The 22533-nt window shown below is 42.7% G+C and overlaps 1 protein-coding gene across 3 annotated transcripts; it reads left to right on the top strand.

Annotated features, from left to right (window-relative positions):
* The first annotated feature begins 1611 nt into the window (after positions 1-1611).
* Positions 1612-20377, top strand: LOC131225336 (myosin-13-like). 3 transcript variants are annotated; one of them, XR_009161309.1, is made up of 4 exons: positions 1612-1968; positions 2103-2713; positions 19069-19178; positions 20322-20377. XR_009161309.1 is itself a non-coding variant. In XM_058220857.1 (2 exons), exons 1-2 carry the CDS (start codon positions 1768-1770, stop codon positions 19138-19140), a joined length of 273 nt encoding a protein of 90 aa, XP_058076840.1. In that variant the 5' UTR covers positions 1612-1767; the 3' UTR covers positions 19141-19614. The 3 variants fall into 3 exon arrangements, 1 of the variants encoding a protein (XP_058076840.1); XR_009161308.1 differs by lacking the exon at positions 20322-20377 and having other exon boundaries at positions 19069-19614; XM_058220857.1 differs by lacking the exons at positions 2103-2713; positions 20322-20377 and having other exon boundaries at positions 19069-19614.
* The last annotated feature ends 2156 nt before the right edge of the window (positions 20378-22533 follow it).

Raw genomic sequence — 22533 nt, 5'->3', positions numbered from 1 at the left:
ACCAAGACCGATGTTATAGACAAATGATGCTTGATCTCATGAAAGCTCTCGTCAGCTTTATCGGTCCACTAGAACGGTCCTTTTTTCTTGTAATCTGTTATAGGTGCGACTTTGGTGTTAAAATCTCGTATAAATCGACGATAGAAAGTCGCCAACCCATGAAAAATCCTCACCTCATGAATGTTTATCGGGATCGACCATTCCCTAATAGCTCGTACCTTTTCATCGTCCACACGAATGCCTGTGGACGTTACAACAAATCCTAGAAACAATAGGCTGTCAGTTAAAAAACTACACTTCTTCAAGTTGAGGTACAGCTTGTTAATTTATAGGACCTGCAGCACCTGCCTGAGATGTTTCCTGTGCTATGCCTCATCCTGGCTATATATCAATATGTCATCAAAATATACTACCACAAATCGACCAGTGAACGGTTTTAGAACTTGATTCATTAAACGCATAAAAGTACTTGGTGCGTTCGATAGGCCGAAGGGCATGACCAGCCACTCATACAACCCTTTCTTGGTCTTGAATGTTGTTTTCCACTCATCACCGGGTTTGATACGAATCTGATGGAACCCTTTAAATAGGGGTACCAAGCAATGGGAAAGAAATTAGAATCAAACTACAACTAAAACTCCTAAAATCCACGACTTACTATAAATAGTAAACTTACTATTTATAGACGGTCATGATGTCTACTAGTGCGCAAGGTTTTCAGCCAAAAATAGTAAGTGTCCTATTTGGCTTCACCAAACCATTCTCCTAATTATTTTAAGCTCTTTTCACGTTGGGCGCAACTCCTAAAGCCCGACGGATGAAGAGTTATAATCAAACTAAAACTTACTATTTATAGTAAAAACAAAATTAAAACAGGGAAACGACCGTTGATTCAGGGGTTTTTCGCAATTCCGGGCTGCGCAACCCAGCATAGCGGGGTTGGTTGGCTAAAGTAGCTCGTTCTACCCCAAAATCATATATTTTACGTCAGATAACTCATTCCGGATTGCGAGATACGCCCGATCTAAGGTCCGACGGTCCAGATCACTTCTGTCGTCGACCGGGCCTTTTTTGATCCATCTTGGCCATGAAACTGTTCGCGACCCGCTCTACATCAGTCAACCTGATTTTTCTCCTCCAAAAGGAAAATGAGGTGGGCACACATGATGGACAGTGAAACCTTGTATAGATCATGATGGGCTCCACACATATTGTAGAATAAGCTTATTCTACAAATGTCACTGAGGAATCTGCCTAGTTGTAGAATAAGCTTATTCTGCTAATGTTCCAGAGAAACTTGCCTAGTTGTAGAATTAGCTTATTCAGCTAATGTTGCAGAGAAACCATAAGAAAATATATGGTTTTAGTATTTCTTCCGTTAATATAAATCTTATTGCAATGTTGCAACCTGGTTGATTGACTAAATGACCATATTTAGGGATGCATCTCCTTCTTGAGAACTAGTGTATCTGAGAAAATGGTCCTTGATGGAGTGCAATGGCAGAGCAACATTCGTCTAGCTGATTCCAGTTAGTTGGTCTTTAAATGATGCTGATTTTCTTGGTGAGAACTGTATAGTGGATTTTTTTTATTAGTGGTTATTGCATTCATTTTTGAAAATGGCATTAAATCGCGCCAATATTTATTTCTTTTAGATTGAATGGAAAAATCATTTTTAGTAGTTGAAGTTCTGTGATATTTGGTGGAGGCATCCAGAAATGGCCTCTTATGATATTTATGTCACTCAACATTAATTTGTTATAAGCTATGGTGAGTTTACTAGAAAAGAAGATTGAAGAAATGCAATTGGAAGAGATGCAGCTTCAATTCAAAGAAATTGAAAAGATGCTAGTGAAGAAACAAGAGACTGTGCAAGAAGTAGCAAACTTAATTCCTGTCATACAGGAGGTCCCAGTCATTGATAGTGTGCTGTTGGATAAACTGACTTTTGAAAATGAGCAACTGAAGGTGGGATTGCCATCTCAAGGAGTTTTGTGATGAATAACATAACATTTCAAATTAGTTTGCCTAAATTCCATGGGTGAACATGCATTTGCATTTCTACTTGTGATATTTATGTCACTCACCATTAATTTGTGTAGGCCATGGTGAGCTCACTGGAAAAGAAGATAGATGAAACTGAAAGAAAGTATGAAGAAACACATAGGCTTAGTGAAGAAAGGCTTAAGCAGGCTATGGTTGTAGAGTCAAAGATAATCCAATTAAAGACTGACATGCATATGTTCTTGTAGTTTCTTTGTTAACTTTCTTAGACTGTTAAGCTAGAATTAAGCTTCAGCTTCAATGGGTTTTGCCATTTTTAAATTATAAGAAGACAACTATTATAGTGCTCTCTTGTTTCTTTCTCAAGATTGTCCTTTTTTTAATTGAAAAATCATTGTTTACTTTTTGTCATAGACTAGAAGAAAAGCTGCTGGACATGGAGACCGTGGATATTCTAAGGTTGCAGGCCTTGTTAAAAACACTTGTAAACATTTCAAGCTCTATCCTCATTTATTTAGAGTCTCCCTTCCCATTGCTTTTGACCTCATTCTATCTGATTCTTTCTGCTGTTTTGTTATCATACAACCTACTAATTGGTGGTGCATGGCATTTTAGTTGTTATATCAGTGACGAAAGGTGTAAGTTCTCAACTAGAGGTGATATTGGCAGTGCAAATATAGTATGCAGGTAGAACAACATTGTAGATGAGGTATGCAAGTGATCCCTTTGATTCAATTATTTTTATGGTGTGTAGGAAGAGAGGGAAGTCATTCTTTTAGAGAAAAAAATTACAAAAGGTTATTCTACCCATCACTTGATGGCCAAAAAGCCTCTGGTTTCTTGGAATTTGTTTGACTGTTGTAGATTTTCCCGAAACCTCTTGAAAAAAAAAAAGAAAAACAAAAGAAAGAAAGAAAAGAATTAAAAAGTCAATTTTGTTGAAATACACTATTTAAATGCGGCTCGATTTAGTAATCCTCATGGAGAATGGTCCTCCCATTTGCTGCTACAGTAGAACCATTTTGTGTCACGCCCCAAACTCGAAAACCGGGTTCACAAAATTCCTGATCGCCGAATCTGGCGCTGACAGCCTTCGTAGTATCCCATTCTCGGCTCCCGGCACCCATACACCAGGTTCCGATCCTGGGATTCTACAAGGAGGATTTCAAACATTATTTTGATTCGTAATAAGCATAACCCACAAACAACAACCAACAACATCATCACAAATCCACTATGATAAAAAACTTAAGTACAATGCGCATAAAGGGAAATACAGTGATAATAAGCCAAAACTCTGGAAGCTCTACAGCACGTTCCTGCTCCTGAACTGCTACTGCCTAGCGTCACCTGCATGCAACGGTCGTGCATAAACTTATAGAAAGCTTAGAGGGTAGTGAAAGTGTGTGCATATGGTAGAAATGCATGTTTGCAATATCAGAGTAATGCGGAAATGCCGGTAAGTCCATGAATGTCATCAATCGTACCAAGGCTATACGATGCAAGGCATGAGTGCTATCGGCCATATTGAGACCATGCGATGTAAGGGGTAAATGATATCGACCATACTAAGGCCATGCGATGCAAGATATAACTCAAGCACACCAGTCCTCATTCGAATCCACATATCAATGCAACTCATCACTAGAGCATCGAATATCAGTACAGTTCTTACACTGGATAATCATTGAGGTCTAGTTCACTCTATGCCAGCTTGTCGCCCCTATCCGAGTACACAACTGGGTAAGTGGAAGAGACTTCACTATTCGCTTGCCAATATTGGGCTCGGCTCATCGATAGCGGACCCATTTCTGAAGCTGGTCAAACTCAACCTAGATATTGCCCCCTCACTCAGGCGGGTAAGGTCACACCCCTTTCCAACCGATCACGACACAGTGGGAGACACGGCTTACTAGTATACGGCCCTTGTGCGCTCATGTATCCACTCGGTCTCGACGTTGGAGTTATCCTCTGTTACCATCGGGTTAAGGAATTTTCACCCAGGGACATCTATGGCGCCCCAATGCTAGTAACAGTATTTTCGATGTCCAATCCAGCCATCCACGATGTGCCTGTTGAGGCCACAGCCCTGATGTCGCTAGGGCGTACAATAATCATAATCACACAAATGCAAAGTGCATGAGTCACGCAGTCCAATCATGCATTAATCTTGCGCATACTATGCGCTCATATGGGGTAACTCTGCCTATCAGGGAGTCCCATAACCACCTGCACTATGGCATATGCAATGGCCAACTATATCTCATAACAAACATACAGATGATGCGTATGGGTATGTATCCTAATGCTATGCTGTCACAAACTCATAATCGGCAACGGTAGACGGTATCGGCAATCGGCACCGATAATCGGTATCGATAATCATCCTTGACACAAGGCGGGGTCCATAGATGGACGACCAATGATGGATCAATAAAAATCAATGGGGCCCAAGCGTTTGGGGTAACCCACTAAAGAATGATGAGAATGGGCCTAACAAGGCCTAAGGGAAGGTCACAATGTGGACGTCTAACAATCATTGCCCATCCATGTGGAGCTTTAATTAACATTGCTCCCAAGGAATGATGCTCATAGGGTCAATTGTATAATGGGCCCACGGTCTCATACTAGGGTCTAATACACATCATCATGGGCCTCGCTCATAGGGCATATACGCATCACATTGGGCCTCACTCATGGGCCAATATATATATATATATATATATATATATATATATATATATATATATATATCATCGGGTCGTATCAAATGGGCTGATTCAAATGGGTCGAATCAAATGGGCCGATTCAAATGGGCTGAATCAATGGGACGAATCAAATGAGCCGATTTAAATGGGCCGATTCAATGGGCCGATTCAAATGGGCCGATCCCAATACACCACTCATTCATTATTAGAGATCATCATAGAGCATTAAAAAAATGAATCATATCCAAAGGATCATCTGGACCATACCACAAATGGCAGTGGTGATAATGGTTCCCACTGTTAAAAATTTAGAGGGCCCACCATAGCATTTATTTCCCATCCAGACTGTTCATAAGGTCACAAAGACCTGAACAGGGAGGGAAAAACAAATATTATATTGATTCAAAACTTTTGTAACCCAAAGGAGTTTCAATGGTAGACGTTCAATTCCACTACTTTCTATAGTGTGGTCCACTTGATACTAGATCTGTCTCATTTTCTTCCCAAGCCTTAGGACTAGCTCACCAAATGAATGGACGGTTGGATGAACCATATACATTAGGGTGGGGTCCATGTACGTGGCCCACCTAAGATGATCTTGCCAAATGGATGGACAGTTTGGATGAAAAACGGCCATCATAGTGGGGCGCTGACTGTCCAGCAGATGGACGGTCAAATACTACCAAATGAATGGATGGTTGGGATGAAAAACATCCATCAAGGTGGGGTCTACGTGGCACCGTCCAGATGGATGGTGCAGATGAAACACATATAGTGATGGTGGGTCCCACCAGCACTTGCTGACGTCAACCTCACAGTAGCCATGGTTGTGTGAGGTACGCCATCCAATCCGTTCGTCAGGTGGGTCCCACGTACGTGGCCCACCTACTATATGTATGCCATCCAATCCGTTCGTCAGGTGGGTTCCACATACGTGGTCCACCTGCTATATGTATGCCATCCAATCCGTTCATCAGGTGGGTCCCACGTACGTGGCCCACCAACAAAAGTATATATATATTATTTATATTTTATATTATCTTTATTTGTTTATTTATTTTATTATTATTTTATTTTTTTGTTAAAAGGTCTAGCGAAATTTAATCCATAATTCATGGTGGGTTCACACATGTGGCCCACCTCACTCTATGTAATGTTGATAACCGTGTATTTCTTCATCTGCGCCTGTCCAGACAGACGGGCAGCGATCCTGTCCGCTGGACAGTCCATCGAGGTGCGCCCAATGCATGGACAACATAGATATGATACATACTTCATGGTGGGCCATACAATCAGGAGAGAGAGAGAGAGAGAGAGAGAGAGAGAGAGAGAGAGAGAGAGAGAGACGGTGATGGAGGGACCCCGCCACTATGGGCCCCTATTGATTACAACGCATACATCAAAATGGGTCCCACCTATAAGTGGGCCCTCAAATGCAAATCGACAGTAGATCACCCACCTATATCACTCATTCTTTAGCTCCTTAGACTCCTAGACACCTTATCTTCAATCTTAATGGAGGTTGATGAAGATTGAAAGGTTGAGATGAGAGATGAGAGGGTGGGCCACACTTGGCTTTGGGAAGCTTGGGGAGTTGGATGTTGAAAGCTTTCTTGGGAGTTGGGAGATTGCTTAGAGAATGAGAGAGAGAGAGGAATGATGGATTGATAAACAATGGTGGAATGGGTGTTGTAAGGAATGGGGATGGGAAGGTATGGGTTTAGTTGAAAATTGTGTAAAAGAAGAATGGGTAGGGAGAGAGAGAGTTGACTTGGGGAAAAGAGGAAATGAGTGCTTGTACTTGGGATAGGGTGAGGTGGCATTGAGGTATGGAGGATGTACTTGACTTCGTTGATGTGACATGTTGTAGAGATTCTCTTAGAATTCGCAACGCGTGACCTTTCTTCAGAATGAACGCGGGCCCACATCTCCTGGCCCGGGTATCGGATCAGTGCACGAGTCGTGGCGTTGGAACAACGGCGGCGGTGTGGTCGCTAGGGTACAAGTTTCAGGTCGAGCCAACTTCGGTATGAAGGACTCGACTTAGGATCGCACGCAAACATCGGATACAGGTCGAGGGTTGCCGGAATTCGACCGGGTGGATTGCGGAAGCCTGTGAAATGGTACGGATTATGGTATGGGCCTTACAACTCTCCCCCCCAAATAAAAATTTCATCCTCAAAATTTACATTATCATTGTAAATAAATATAATTCATAATAGAAGAGGAGATAAAACATCATCATATAAAATCGGAGACAGCATAGAAGATACAACATATAATCAATCATCAAAGATATGAGGATAGCGCTCTCAAATCTCTGTCTCGCGCTCCCATGACGGCTCATCAACAGAATGGTGACCCCACTGAACCTTCACCAAGGGAATGACTTTGGTTCAAAGGACTTGCTCCTTCCAATCAAGGATACGAACTGGTTGCTCAATGTAAGAAGCGTCCTCACGAACCTCCAGCGGTTGCCAATCAATAACAGGAACTATGTCTGACCCACACTTCCTCAGCATAGAGACATGAAAAATGTTGTGGGTGCCAGACAACTGAGATGACAAGGCAAGCCTATAGGCCACGACGCCAACACGCCCAGTGATCTCGAAAGGTCTTATGAATCTCGGGGCAAGCTTGCTGTTCGCTCCAAATCAAACTACGCCCTTCATGGGCGAGACCTTGAGATACACTCTGTCCTTAACAGCGAATTCCAAGGGACGACGCCGGCGATCAGCAAAACTCTTTCTGGCTCTAAGCTGTGCGCATCCTCTGCCTGATGATATCGATAGCTTTTGACGTCTGCTGCACAAGCTCGGGATCTAGGAGATGCCTCTCTCCAACCTCAGTCCAACAACTCGGTGATCTGCACGGTCTACCATATAATGCCTCAAAAGGAGTTATGCCAATGGTCACCTGATAGCAGTTGTAGTATGCAAACTCAGCCAATTGCAGATGCTCATCTCAGCTACCTGAGAAGTCAATCGCGCAAGCTTTGAACATATATTCAAGGATCTGGTTGACCCTTTCGGTTTGCCCATCGGTTTGTGGATGATACGTGGTGTTAAATTGTAAGGCAGACCCCATCGCCCTCTGAAAGCTCCCCTAAAACTGAGATGTGAACTTCGGGTTTCGGTCGAAAACAATCGAGACAGGAATACCGTGCAGTCTCACGATCTCATCAACAAACAACTTGGCGAGCCGGTCCGAATGCCAACTCTCACAAATCATAAGAAAATGTGTTGACTTCATCAGACGGTCCATGACAACCCAGATGGCGTTATGACTACGTTGAGTCCTCGACAAACCCATGATAAAATCGGTAGATATGTGATCCCACTTCCACGTCGGCATGCTCAACGGCTACAATGGACCAGGGGGTCTCTGATGATCGGTCTTGACACGCTGGCATGTGTCACACTCGGCCACAAAACTGGCAATCTGGCACTTCATCCCCACCCAAAAATACTGTCTCCTCATGTCACGATACATCTTCGTCGAGCTAGGGTGGATAGAAAATCGTGATCGATGTGCCTCGGTCATAAGATCTTTGCGCAACTCAGGAATATCTGGGACACAATCTGCCTCTGAAGTGAAGTCCACCATTAAAATCAATCTGCCAATCTGTCTGACTCTCAGATGCTGCCTCTGCTCGGTAATCCTGTAACGACTCGTCTATCTGCTGAGCCTTGATCACCCTTGCGACAAGAGAGGGTAGAAGACTGCAGACTAAACTCGAAATCATACTCTGCCATATCCTCGAGCATCCTCCACTCCTGAATCTCATGTGTGCCACTAGGCCCCGTAGCTGACGGCTGAGGGAATCCACTACCACGTTTGCCTTGCCTAGGTAGTACTAGAGATTGAAATCATAGTCCTTTAGGAGCTCCATCTAACGCCTCTGCCTCATGTTTAGCTTGGACTGAGAGAATAGGTATTTCAAGCTCTTGTGGTCGGAGAAGAGCTCGAACCTGACCCCATAGAGATAGTGTCTCCACACCTTCAGTGCGAAGACGACTGCTGCTAGCTCCCAATCGTGCGTGAGGTAGTTCAGCTCATGGACCTTGAGCTGGCGAGACGCATAAGCCACTGGTTTCCTGTGCTGCATCAGGACAACACCCAAGCCAATACGTGAAGCATCGGTAAATATAATAAATTCATCACTCCCAGATAGAAGAGTGAGGACAGGAGTGGTCCTGAGGCGGTCCTTCAGCTCCATAAATGCTCACTTATAGGCGTTGCTTCAAACAAACTCTGCGCCCTTCCGAGTTAAACTGGTCAACGGGGCTGCGATATGGGAGAAGCCCTCAATGAAACGCCGGTAATAACTTGCTAAACTAAGAAAACTGCAGATCTCGGACGCGATTGTGGGCTGGTCTCATAGATGCACTACCTCAACCTTCGAGGGGTCCACCGCGACACCCTCCCTCGTCATCACGTGACTAAGGAACTTCACCTCCTCCTTGCAAAACTCACACTTTTCCAGCTTTGCATATAGCTGGTGGGCACGGAGGGTCTGTAATGCGATCTCCAGATGCTGCATATGCTCCTCATGGGTCCTCGAATTATTAGAATGTCGTTGATGAATACCACAACGAACTGATCGAGATACGGACGAAAGACCTTGTTCATCAACTGCATGAAGACTGCGGGTGCATTGGTAGTCCAAAGGACATGACCTGAAACTCAAAGTGACCATAACGCGTCCTGAAAGTTGTCTTCTAGATGTCCTCCTCTCGGACTCGAATCTAATGATAACCGGAACGCAAGTCAATCTTCGAAAAGAACTGTGCACCCTGCAGCTGATCAAATAAGTTATCGATCCTCGGAAGCGGATACTTGTTCTTGATCGTGACCCGATTGAGCTCGCGGTAATCGACACAGAGCCTCAACGAGCATCCTTCTTCCTGACGAAGAGTACCGGTGCTCCCCAAGGTGAACTACTCGGACGAATGAATCTCAACTCACGTAACTTGTCCAACTGTCGCTGCAGCTTCCTCAACTCCATCGGTGCTATACGATATGGGGCCTTCAAAATAGGTGTGGTACCGGGCACGAGATTAATCTGGAACTTAATATGCCGACGAGGCGGCAACCCCGGAATCTTCTAGAACACGTCGGGGAAGTCACAGACAATCGGTAACTGATAAATATATGTGGCAACAGGCTCCTCAACGGCGAAGGACATCAAACAAGACAACGACTCTCCTCCGGGCTAGGCAATGAACTGAAACTGCGGTAAGCCTGGTATGTAGAACGTGATTGTCCTCACGGAACAGTCTATAAGATGGCGTGGTACTCGGCAAGCCAATTTATGCCCAAGATAATATCAAAATCGGACATCGGCAGCACGTACAAGTTGGCGGGCAAGAAAATCTCTCCTACTAACACGGGGCAAGATGAACAGAAGTGGCCTAATACTGTAGTCTTCCCTAAGGGCATCAATACGGTCAACTCCTCTCGAGCAGACTCTGTCGGCAATCCAGTTGAATGACAGAATCCCTCAGACATAAACGAGTGCGAAGCACCGGAATCAAATAAAACTCGAGTGATGCATGCAGAGACTGGAAGTATACCCTCAATGACTCCTTCAGATGACTGCGGGTCTTGCTAAGCTGCGTAAAACCTAGCCCGAGCTGGCCGGGGAGGTGCCTGTCCCCTCTGAAGGTGCTGCTGTCGCTTAGGCAGTTGAATCTGTTGCCTCTGCTGCTGTGGTCTCGGAGGTTAGTGCGGATGCTGCTGCTAAGTGGGCGTCGGCGGTGAGAGGTGCTATCGCTGCTGCTGCGGAGGTTGCTGTGGTGCTCTTAACTGCTGCTATGGAGGCTACTGTGGTGCTCTCGGCTGTTGCTGCTGCGGTCTGGGACACTCCCACCTACGGTGTCCTATCCTGCTGCATCCATAATAGACACCAGGAAGCTGCCTCTGAGGTGGTGCCAAAGGTGCCGTTGGTACTACTAGTGACCTGGTGGCTGGGCGGCCCGTGCGCCTCTTCTGCCGATGACGCTACTATTGATGGGAGCTACCGGAGGGGGCCTACCTCTTCCGGTCTCTTCTCTGATCACGGTCACTCTGCGTGCTGGCCCACTCAGTCTCATAAATCTGTCCTTCATACTACCGCCTGAAAAGTTGGGAGCTCATGCTTAATAACACGGCCTCGAAGACCGTAACGCAAGTCATTCTCGAAACAGCGAGCCTTCCGCCTCTCGTCATCAACCAAATATGACGTGAACCTCGATAGCACCACGAAACGAGCTGTATACTGTGCCACAGACATGTCTCTCTGCACCAAGGTCTCGAATTTTAACACTTGCTACCGACGAATGTGGTCAGGGAAGCACTGCTGCTCGAATCGGTCTACAAAATCCTCCCATGTCCAGACGAAATCAGGCCCTGCAACGTGAGTAACGGAGGTTTATCAGTGCTCGGCCTCACCGTGGAGAAGAAATACTGCTAACCTGACCCGCTCCTGTGTCATACATGCCATCGTATCAAAAATATTCTACACATCGGAGCGCCATCTCTCGGCTGCAGTCGGATCTGGCTTGCCCTAGAAACGGGGGGGATCGAGCTGTCTGAACTCTCGAAGAAGGGCACTCGCGCGCTCCTGATCTACCTGGGCTGGTGAAACAATAGGGTGCCTACCCTGTCCCTGAAGCGCAGCCGTCACAGCCTGTAACATCCACTGTAACTGGGAGGCACTCACAGGTACTGTCGAATCCGCACTGGTCTCAGGTAGAGGAACGACATCCTCAGGCTGGGTAACAGGGATCTTTGGGGGTGGAGCGGGAGTCGTAGGTGGTAAAACGGGAGCCTCAAGTGGTGGAGCGGGAGTTGCTCGGGTTGCTCTCCTAGGCGGCATGTCCTATAGGAAAGGACAAGGACGCCAATCAACCTTGCGAATCTCTCGAATATGCACACGTTAGGGGACTAAATCGAGATGTTACGCACTCGGGACCTAATTGTCTTAAACTCATCGCAAACATGCGATGTTATTCTCAGTTATTCCCAAGTTATGCTCTGATACTAACTTCTGTAATGCCCCAAACTCGGAAATCGGGCTCACAAAATTCTCGATCGTCGAATCTGGCGCCGACAGCTTTTGTGGTACACCATTTTCGGCTCCCGGCACCCATACACCAGGTTTCGATCTTGGGATTCTATAAAGAAGATTTTAAACATGATTTTGTTTCGTAATAAACATAACCATAAGCATAACCTACAAACAACAACCAACAACATCATCACAAATCCACTATGATAAAAAACTTGAGTACAATGTGCATAAAGGGAAATACAGTGATAATAAAGCCAAAACTCTAGAAGCTCTGCAGCATGCTCCTGCTCCTGAACTGTTATTGCCTAGCGTCACCTGCATGCAACAGTCGTGCATAAGCTTATAGAAAGCTTAGAGGGTGGTGAAAGTGTGTGCATATGGTAGAAATGCATGTTTGCAATATCAGTGTAATGTGGAAATGCTGGTAAGTCCATGAATGTCATCAGCTATACCAAGGCTATCCGATGCAAGGCATAAGTGCTATCGGCCATATTGAGACCATGCGATGCAAGGGGTAAATGATATCGGCCATACCAAGGCCATGCGATGCAAGATGTAACTCAAGCACACCAGTCTTCATCCGAATCCACATATCAATGCAACTCATCACTAGAGCATCGAATATTAGTACAGTTCTCACAATGGACAATCACCGGGGTCTAGTTCACTCTACGCCAGCTTGTCGCCCCTATCCAAGCGCACAACTGGGTAAGTGGAAGAGACCTCACTATCCGCCAGCCAATATTGGACCCGACTCGTCGATAGCGGACCCATTTCTCAAGCTGATTAAACTCAACCTAGATATTGTCCCCTCACTCAGGCAGGTAAGGTCACACCCCTTTTCAACCGACCACTGCACAGTGGGAGACACGACCTACTGGTATACGATCCTCGTGCGCTCATGTATCCACTCAGTCTCGATGTTGGAGTCATCCTCTGGTACTATTGAGTTTAGAAATTTTCACCCAGGGATATCTATGACGCCCTGATGCTAGTAACAGTTTTTCAGTGTCTAATCTGGCCATCCATGATGTGCCTGTGGAGGCCACAACCCTGGTGTCGCTAGGTCGTACAATAATCACAATCACACAAATGCAAAGTGCGTGAGTCACGTAGTCCAATCATGCATTAATCTTGCGCGTACCATGCGCTCATATGGGGTAACTCTGCCTATCAGGGAGTCCCATAAACCACCTGCACTATGGCATATGCAATGGCCAACCACATCTCATAACAAACATACAGATGATGCGTATGGGCATGTATCCTGATGCTATGCTGTCACAAACTCATAATCGGCAACGGTAGCTGGTATCGGTAATCGGCACCGATAATCGACATCGATAATCATCCTCGACGCAAGGCGGGGTCCATAGATGGACGGCCGAAATGGATCAATAAAAATCAATGGGGCCCAAGAGTTTGGGTTAACCTATTAAAGAATGATGAGAATGGGCCTAACAAGGCCTATGAGAATGTCACAATATGGACCTCCAACCATCATTGCCCATCAATGTGGACCTTTAACCAACATTACTCCCAAGGAATGATGCTCATAGGGTCAATCGTATAATGGGCCCACGGTCTCATACAAGGGTCTAATACACATCATCATGGGCCTCGCTTATAGGGTAATATGCATCACATTGGGCCTCACTCATGGGCCAATATATATATATATCATCGGGTCGTATCAAATGGGCTGAATCAAATGGGCCGAATCAAATGTATCGAGTCAAATGGGTTGAATCAAATGGGCCGATTCAAATGGGCCAAATCAATGGGCCGATTCAAATGGGCTGAATCAAATGGGACGAATCAATGGGCCGATTCAAATGGGCCGATCATCCATTATTAGAGATCATTATAGAGCATTAAAAAAAATGAATCATATCTAAAGGATCATCTGGACCATACCACAAATGGTAGTGGTGATAATGATTCCCACTATTAAAAATTTAGAGGGCCCACCATAGCATTTATTTCCCATCCAGACTGTTCATAAGGTCAAAAAGACCTGAATAGGGAGGGAAAAATAAATATTATATTGATTCAAAACTTTTATAACCCAAAGGTGTTTCAATGGTAGACGTTCAACTCCACTGCTTTCTGTAGTGTGGTCCACTTAATACTAGATTTGTCTCATTTTTCTTCCCAAGCCTTCGGACTAGCTCACCAAATGAATGGACGGTTGGATGAACCATATACATCAGGGTGGGGTCCATGTAGCTGGCCCACCTAAGATGATCTTGCCAAATGGATGGTTGGTTTGGATGAAAAACAACCATCATAGTGGGGTGCTGACCGTCCAACAGATGGACGGTCAGATACCACCAAGTGAATGGACGGTTGGGATGAAAAACATCCTTCAAGGTGGGGTGTACGTGGCACCGTCTAGATGGACGGTGCAGATGAAACACATATAGTGATGGTGGGTCCCACCAGCACTTGCTGACGTCAGCCTCATAACAGCCATGGCTGCGTGAGGTACGCCATCCAATCCATTCGTTAGGTGGGTCCCACGTACGTGGCCCACCTGCTATATGTATGCCATCCAATCCGTTCATCAGGTGGGTACCACGTACGTGGCCCACCAACAAAAGTATATATATTATTTATATTTTATATTATCTTTATTTATTTATTTATTTTAATATTTATTTATTTTTTTGTTAAAAGGTCCAGCGTCCAGACCAGACCCTATGGACAGTGTGGAATTTAATCCACAATTGGTGGGTCCACACATGTGGCCCAACTCATTTATGTAATGCTGATAATCGTGTATTTCTTCATTCGGGCCTGTCCAGATGGACGGGCAGCGATCCTATCTATTGGACAGTCCATCGAGGTGGGCCCAATGCATGGACGACATAGATATGATACATACTTCATGTAACGCCCTGAATTTCGAGGGTCAAGCAAAGCTCAACTCCCAAGATCCAACACATCACTTATGTAACATAGATAATGATGTTCAAATGTTGTTTATATCAATGCATTAGACGTGAGTGAGATTATACTAAAACAACTTATCATACTCCAGAGAAATACTGAAACACATATATATAAGTACGTAAGGGTGTCGCAACCTCCAGAGTATGAGTATGATACCAGGATGAATATAAACATGTATTGTTTCAAAATTTACAAAGTATCAAAATGTACATGTCCAACTAATCGATGTATCCTATAATCCCGTCGAATCAGCACGAGGTCTACATAGACCTGCCTGATAGCTGAATATAGGAGAATTCCTCCTCATCTACGAAGTCTAGATTAGCTACATATACTTCGGCGTCACCTGCATCTAAACCAGAGTCTAGTTGGTGTTTTAAAACACCATCCCAGAGTGGGAGTGAGTGATCAACTCAGTGGTACTATAAGGCAAAGGTTAACATGTTATCAATTCAATCAAACAGTAATAATAAAGCAATACAACAAGCATTTCCTAACTACTCTTATTAATGCAGTATGGAGTGCAGTAATGATGCATGCCCTCGCACAAAGCTCCCTCACAAACGACTCCGTCAACCATTCGCGCATGGAAAACTCCCTAAACGTGCACTTCCTCGCCAAAGCACATGCAATGCGGTGTATGGTCGTGTTAGCCAAGTTCTTAATTAAGCTTATTCATACAGTAGATTTGGGAAGCTAAGGTACCTCCCTTTATATCATTACCCCAAACGGATGATCCATCTAGGGTCGTCAATTCTTGTTAACTACATACGATAGGCAAGTTGTAGGGCATCACCCCTAATGGAAAGCAGTGGATAGGCAAATTCAAGAGTTTATACTCGCGGTCACTACGGGGAGGCTCGTCACCTTAGTTCAGGCCGACGACTCGAATACAGTGTCTCATACCACCGTATTCAGCTCACAAGTTTGGGTTGCTCACTGGTCACTACAGGGAGGCTCGTCACCCCAGCGTAGGCTGACAGCTCGACCACGGTGTCCCATACCACAATGCCCGGCTCATGAGTCTTAGCGGATCGAGGTACCATGGTTGAAATGGGCTTTTTCATTGGTAAGTAGTACCTTAGATTCAAGCAGTGATGTCCATACATGGTAAACACACAATAGGCCAATCAGTTTGTTAGGGAGATTCGATTGGCACGGGCACACGCTGATTAAATCGACATGAAGCACATAAGCACCCCGTGTGGCCTAACCACTGTCGAGAATCCCTGTATGACCCGGATTCGTCGAATTATCCAATGTGGCAAGACGAACTCGACCACTCGAACAGGGAATGTTACCGATTGCCTGGACTAGGTTGTAGTCCCAATCTTACTCATATGCAGTCGATAGATACATGTGATAATCATATCAGCATTAACAAAAAATCCAAGTAAATACTCCATTTGAGCATTTTATCAAACACATTGACCATGTTACTAAGTATTTGCATTTTGTCCATATATTTGCGTAGAGGCAAACAAGATTGCATGAAAGAACTATACATATGTATAAGGCAATACAAAATCCTAAGTTAATACTTATAATAAGTACAAATCATCAACAATTTCTCATTTAGACAATTTAACAAACACTTAGGCTACAATGCACCAAACACATAGACTAGGTTAGTTACAACATATATTTCAGCAAATCCTTATACAAAGAGGTCAACATGCATATAATAACGACGAATCCTAGATCAGTAGACATGGTAAACAGAAATCATATTTTTATGTTTATTCAAACATTTCAACAAACACATGAGATGCATCAAATATTCAACATAGTTCGTACATGTATAATTTGTCAAAAATGTCGTAACCAAGATCATATGGCAACAATTAAGTCATATATAAATCATTGCTGACATTGAAAGCCTTGAAAACCATAACCTAAACGTTTATAATTTTCACCTTTCGTCGGATTACTCGTTTCGAACTTGGTTCGAACCCTACGTTCCCGTATATAGAACAACGGTTACCTAAATCAGGAAAATCCGTTAGCTAGGTTGACAAACAACTATTCTATACCTTAACTACGGCGTTAGGGTTTGGATTTCTTACCTGAATCGTCATTGAAATGAGTTGTGTAGCATAATAGAGAGGCGATCTAGTGTGTATAGTTGTGGGAGAGAAACACCGCTACGATCTCCCAAGCTTTCTCTCCTCCTCACTCTTTTCTCTTCTTTTCTCTCTTCTCTCTCCTAGGGTTTGGAGAAAATTCGTATGGAATGGAAATGGGGTGGCTGAAGGTCTTTAAATGGGCCCAGAACTGGTTTAAATGGCCTCAGGGCCATAATATACTTAGGTTATAGCCAAAGGGTGTTTGTTTCGGGTAAACGGGACTCATCTGGAGGTCTGTTACCTGTCTATGCTACAGAGTAAGTCCCCTGACAATAGATTTAAGCCAGGTTACGATTTTAGCGCATTTGGATAGGCCGATTAACTATGATGGACCTGTATCAGATCAACGGTCGTTGTCACTCGATCAGGGCTACAAGTATACAGATATGTGCAAGGAAATTTCCCTGATTCATGGGTGCAGTTGGGTCAGAAACCGACGCTCTGAAGTCTTTAATTTCGCCCGCAAGCGAATGGTCCAATTCGCTTAAGTTCGGGTTCATTTTCTAAAGATATTCGCGTTTCTTACACACTTCGCTCAAGGCCCAATTTGTGCATTTCTGGATACTATTTGGGCTCGATTCCCACGATGGTTGTTAAGCCCAATAAGACGGTCATAACTCTATAGTTTCGCGGTCATCAGACCTTCGACGCGTGGTCTAGGTCCGATACGGAGTTTCAACGTGCTCCCGAGAGCAACTAGGTTTTGGAATTTTTCTGAGGTTTTCAAGCAATGTTGAGTTAGTGATTTTAATGGTTTTGGGTCCTGCAGTTTGTATATATAGTGGTTCAAGCTAATCCACTGATTAATTTAGTTTAATACTTAATTAATTTTCGTCTAATTTCCACAGTATACTGTCTTTAGGGATTTCTGCTTGAGGTGGTACTCGGGTCTTTGTATGGATTTTTTCAAGACGTTACACTTCAAGGTAGGCCATTTAATCAGGAGAGAGAGAGAGAGAGAGAGAGAGAGAGAGGGGCCCATAGTGAGATGGTGATGGAGGGACCCCGCCACTATGGGTCCCTCTTGATTACAACGCATACATCAGAATGGGTCCCACTTATAAGTGGGCCCTCAAATGTAAATCGATGGACCCACCTATATTACTCCTTCTTTAGCTCCTTGGACTTCTAGGCACCTTATCTTCAATCTTAATGGAGGTTGATGAAGATTGAAAGGTTGAGATGGGAGATGAGAGGTTGAGCCACACTTGACTTTCGGAAGCTTGGGGATTTGGACGTTGGAAGCTCTCTTGGGAGTTGGGAGATTGCTTAGAGAATGAGAGAGAGAGAGAGAGAGGAATGATGGATTGACAATGAATGACGGAATGAGTGTTGTAAGGAATGGGGATGGGAAGGTATTAGTTTAGTTGAAAATTGTGTAAAAGAGGAATGGGTAGGGAGAGAGAGTTGACTTGGGGAAAAGAGGGAATGGGTGCTTGTACTTAGGATAGGGTGAGGTGGCATTGAGGTATGAAGGATGTACTTGACTTGATTGATGTAATATCTTGTAGAGATTCTCGCGGAATTCACAACGCGAGGCGTTTCTTCGGAATGAACGCGGGCCCACATCTCCTGGCCCGAGTATCGGATCGGTGTGCGAGTCACGGCGTTGGAACCACGGCGACGGCGCAGTTGTTAGGATATAAGTTTCAGGTCGAGCTGACTTAGGTATGCAAGACTCGGCTTAGGATTGTGCGCAAAAGTCGGATACAGGTTGAGGGTTGCCAAAATTCGACCGGGAGGATCACGGAAGCCTATGGAATGATACGGGCCTTACATTTTGACCCGCCAACTTTAAGAATTTTTAAAATTCATTTGGGTAGTAAATTTCATCTAATTAGTAGGTCTCCAAGCTTATTTTAGTAAAATTAGTTGAATTTTCAAAACTAATTCATGAATTTTTACAGTAATTTTCAGTTGGTAAAACTGTAATTTCTTCTCTTGAAGATTCTATTCTGTAGTTATAGTTTCAACGAATCATTTCAAGATATGAAATCTTTTTTTTTTTTTTTTGTTTAAATTCATTTGGGTAGTAAGTTTCATGTGTTATTATGTGATGATGGTCGTTCTTGTTTGGCCCACCATTGCATCTTCCTTGTAGAATCCGTTGTTCTGTGCATGGGAATGAGTACAGAATTTTTGTTGGTGTTTAATTTCAAGTCTTGTCGAGTTTTTGTTGAAAGACACATTGATTTTCAAACAATCCCTTGTGGTGTTTCAGGTTTCATTTCATGCAGCTGATGGTCATTGCCAAAGTTCCTTCCATCCATTTTTGGAGTGCATGAAGAACTAAAATCTTTTGTTTGTGACATTTCACTAGCCACCCTTGCGGTAACGTGATGTTTCAAATTCATTTCAACATAAAATCGCGTTTTGCAATATTCCTTGTTCTCCCATTTCTCCATCCTTATTCTTGCGTGGTGATGGAAACTCATTGCTTGGTTTTGACTTGGTTGTTCCATGAAGAAAAAATCTGAAGAAAAAAAGGAAAAGGAGTTGTTGGCTGTTGACCTCTAGTTCTTTTGATTTCTTCATTTGCCATAAATCACTGTTCAAAAATTCAAAACTCTACTCGACTCGATGTTCATCTTGGTTGGGTTGACTTAAAGACTTGACCCAACTTGACTTGATATTTAATTTATTATAAATTGAATGTACTAGGATTGTTAATAGATATTTAAAATAGTTTGATCTCATATAAGTAATATAAATCCTAACTCATAGCAACGAAATTGTTGGTACCTCACTAGCTAAGGTCGTTGCCTCCTAGTTGCCTCCTAGTTGACGTTAGGGGTTTGAATCTTGCTCCCAACGTGTTTAAAATATTTAGCTCTTGTATAAGTGACATAAATACTAACTCAAAGTAAGAAACCTGTCGGTACTTTACTAGTTAAGGCTGTTGCCTCCTAATTAGATCTCCTAGTTGTTAATAGATATTTAAAATAGTTAGATCTTGTATAAGTAATATAAATCCTAACTCACAACAACAAATATAAATCCTGTATGTCCTGAACTAAGTGTCTTACTTTGTATGGATTGTCTATTCTTCAACACTTTTTAAGCCCAAGTACAAAGTTTTGATTTTAATTGCTCTTAAGTTTCAGTAGTGTATTGATTTTGAGATGAAAGGCTATTGTGATTAGGCCTTTCTATTCTAATAAACATATCAGTTAAGGCTAGTAATAAATCACGTACTAATCATATGTATTAATGAGAAAGTCGTTTTAGTGGTATATTCATGCTTATGAATATGGCAGCCCTTTTTGTTTTGTGTTTTGCAGAAGTAAATGATGCTTATGAAAATCCTGAACTTAGTGTTTGATTTTCTTTCACAGATTTTCTTTTGTTGACTAGTTTGATTTTCTTTCAAAAAACCATTGCCTTATATTGTTTATGAATGTAGATTGCATTTTATGCTTATGAAGTAAATTGAAGGTCATCTTATGCAAGTGAAAAATGTTTCTGCTGTTGCAGATAATTTTTGGGATGCAAATAAGCTTGGACAGGGTGGATTTGGGCCTGTTTATAAGGTAACTTCCACGAAAACATAATTTTGTGGCCTGCTACATATCATCGTTGTTTTGATCTATCACCCTCAATGTAATCACATGTACATAGTTGGCTTGTAAAGAGAATTAGGAATTGGATCTTTTGATAGCAGGGATGATTCATGGATTTTTTATTTTTTATTTTCCTATTTTCCCAGAACTCATACAGTGCAGAAGCTATTAGAATATCTCACAACCTTGCAACAGAAAGAAATCCATGGTTATATCAGCTCTTGTACCTAACGCATGAATTTTTTCCTGGTAATGGGTGAGTTGATTGTTGACTCAGATGGTGTTTTGGATTGGTAGTCCATTATAGTTTTAGCCTTATCATTGGTGGAAGACATGGGATCCACCCAATAAGTGATAGGACCCTCTATTTTTCTTGTACGCGCTCTATATTAGCTGTTCTTATGGTAAAATTCAGTATAGTTGGAAATGCATTTTTTCAGTCAATTCAAAGCTTTAGTGATGGAACATAATGATATTGGCAAGGGCGTTCATGGAATAATTATTCTTTCTTGAATTATCAATCCATCTGTTTTTACTAGGCTACAGTTAATCATTGTTCTCTTTCATCATGTAAAAAGTTACACATGAAGGAATGTCTTGCATGCTACTTGCGAACTAAAAGTATTACCCACTGTTAGATCATTTACTTTATATTGCAATTCATTTATATGTGCTTCAAGCTTTTGTGAGTGTACATATATTCATGTGCATGCTAATTCTCATGCTCATATATGTAAATTAACGGTCATGTTCATTTTATCTTTCCTTCTGGAGGTCTCATTTGAAGTGAATTTTCCCACACTAGACGGGCATCTTTGCCAGCCTTCGCTTATCATTCAGTTTTAAGCTTAAAAATTCTATTTTGTTATTGATGCTGTGTTTATACATTGAGCTTTTATCTAAATACAGGCCAGCAAAAAGATAGCTGATGCAAAGCTTGCAAAAGATTTCCAAGCAGTTCTGAAAGAGTTTCAGAAAGCTTAGTGGCTTGCTTTTGAGAGGGAGATGATATATGCTCCTTTTGTTCCTCAAGCAGTTCTTTCCAAGTAAAGTGGATTAGATGAAGCATTTTACCATTTAGTTTCAGGAATTTCTTTGCATTTGTTGTCTTCCAAGTAAATCAGTGTTTTGTTTGTTCTTCATCAAATTTTATTTTATTGGTGGATTTATTGTCATGCACACTCATATGACGGGGAATCATATATTGTTTTTATTTTTCATGCACAACAGTCATGTCTGCAACACTTGCACCATGCACATGGCACACATCAAGGGCAATCAGACTGTTCATGTGCTGCCACAGGCAATGATAGGAGAATATTACCCATGACTTGGAGCATTTTTTACCTTCTTTTCCTTGATCATCCATTTTCAAGTGGCTATATCTGCAATTTTGTAGTTACATCCCCTTAATCCAAGGGCCTACCTGGTCAATCAAATGCCCTAAAGCTGTGCTATGTGTATGATGTTGATCTTGGATGCAGTCTTAGGTAGCTATGGAAAATTGTTTTCCACTTCCACATTTTTTTCCTCAAAAAACATGGATATCAATTTCTTTAGAGAGCCTGTTAAATATAGATTTCCAAGGTCTTGACTCTTAAGAGAGCCATTTGACATTTGGATTTTTAACATTTCCAGGGAGAACTATTCTCCAAATAAAACAATAGAATTACTATTGGGATCTGCAATTTTCTATTCCCTTAGGATTATGTTAGTTTTCCATGTCCACCTCTTGGTTTTCTCTATCCAAACCCCTTTGAAAAAGCTATTGCTGCTGCTACTCTCTCGTTTCTCTTTTTTAAAGCATATATCCAATCCGAATATTTGGAATTTGGATGATATATTTAATTTTGATTTCTTCATTTTCTATTGTGTAAACTTACCTTCTCAAATAGGTTGGTTCGTTTAGGGCTTTGGAGAAATGAGTATATCTAGTTACGAACACACATCCAAAACTAGATATACCCATTTCTCAAAAGCCCTGAACGAACCAACCTATTTGAGAAGGTAAGTCTACACAATAGAAAAGGAAGAAATCAAAATCAAATATATCATCCAAATTCAATTAATTTTCATTTTTTTTAATTAATGAGAATCGCCAACGGTTTTGGCCATCAGAAACGCTG

The sequence above is a fragment of the Magnolia sinica genome, chromosome 14 (genome assembly GCF_029962835.1).
Source record: "Magnolia sinica isolate HGM2019 chromosome 14, MsV1, whole genome shotgun sequence".
NCBI classification, from domain to species: Eukaryota; Viridiplantae; Streptophyta; class Magnoliopsida; order Magnoliales; family Magnoliaceae; genus Magnolia; species Magnolia sinica.
This window is presented reverse-complemented; position numbering and strand designations above follow the sequence as displayed.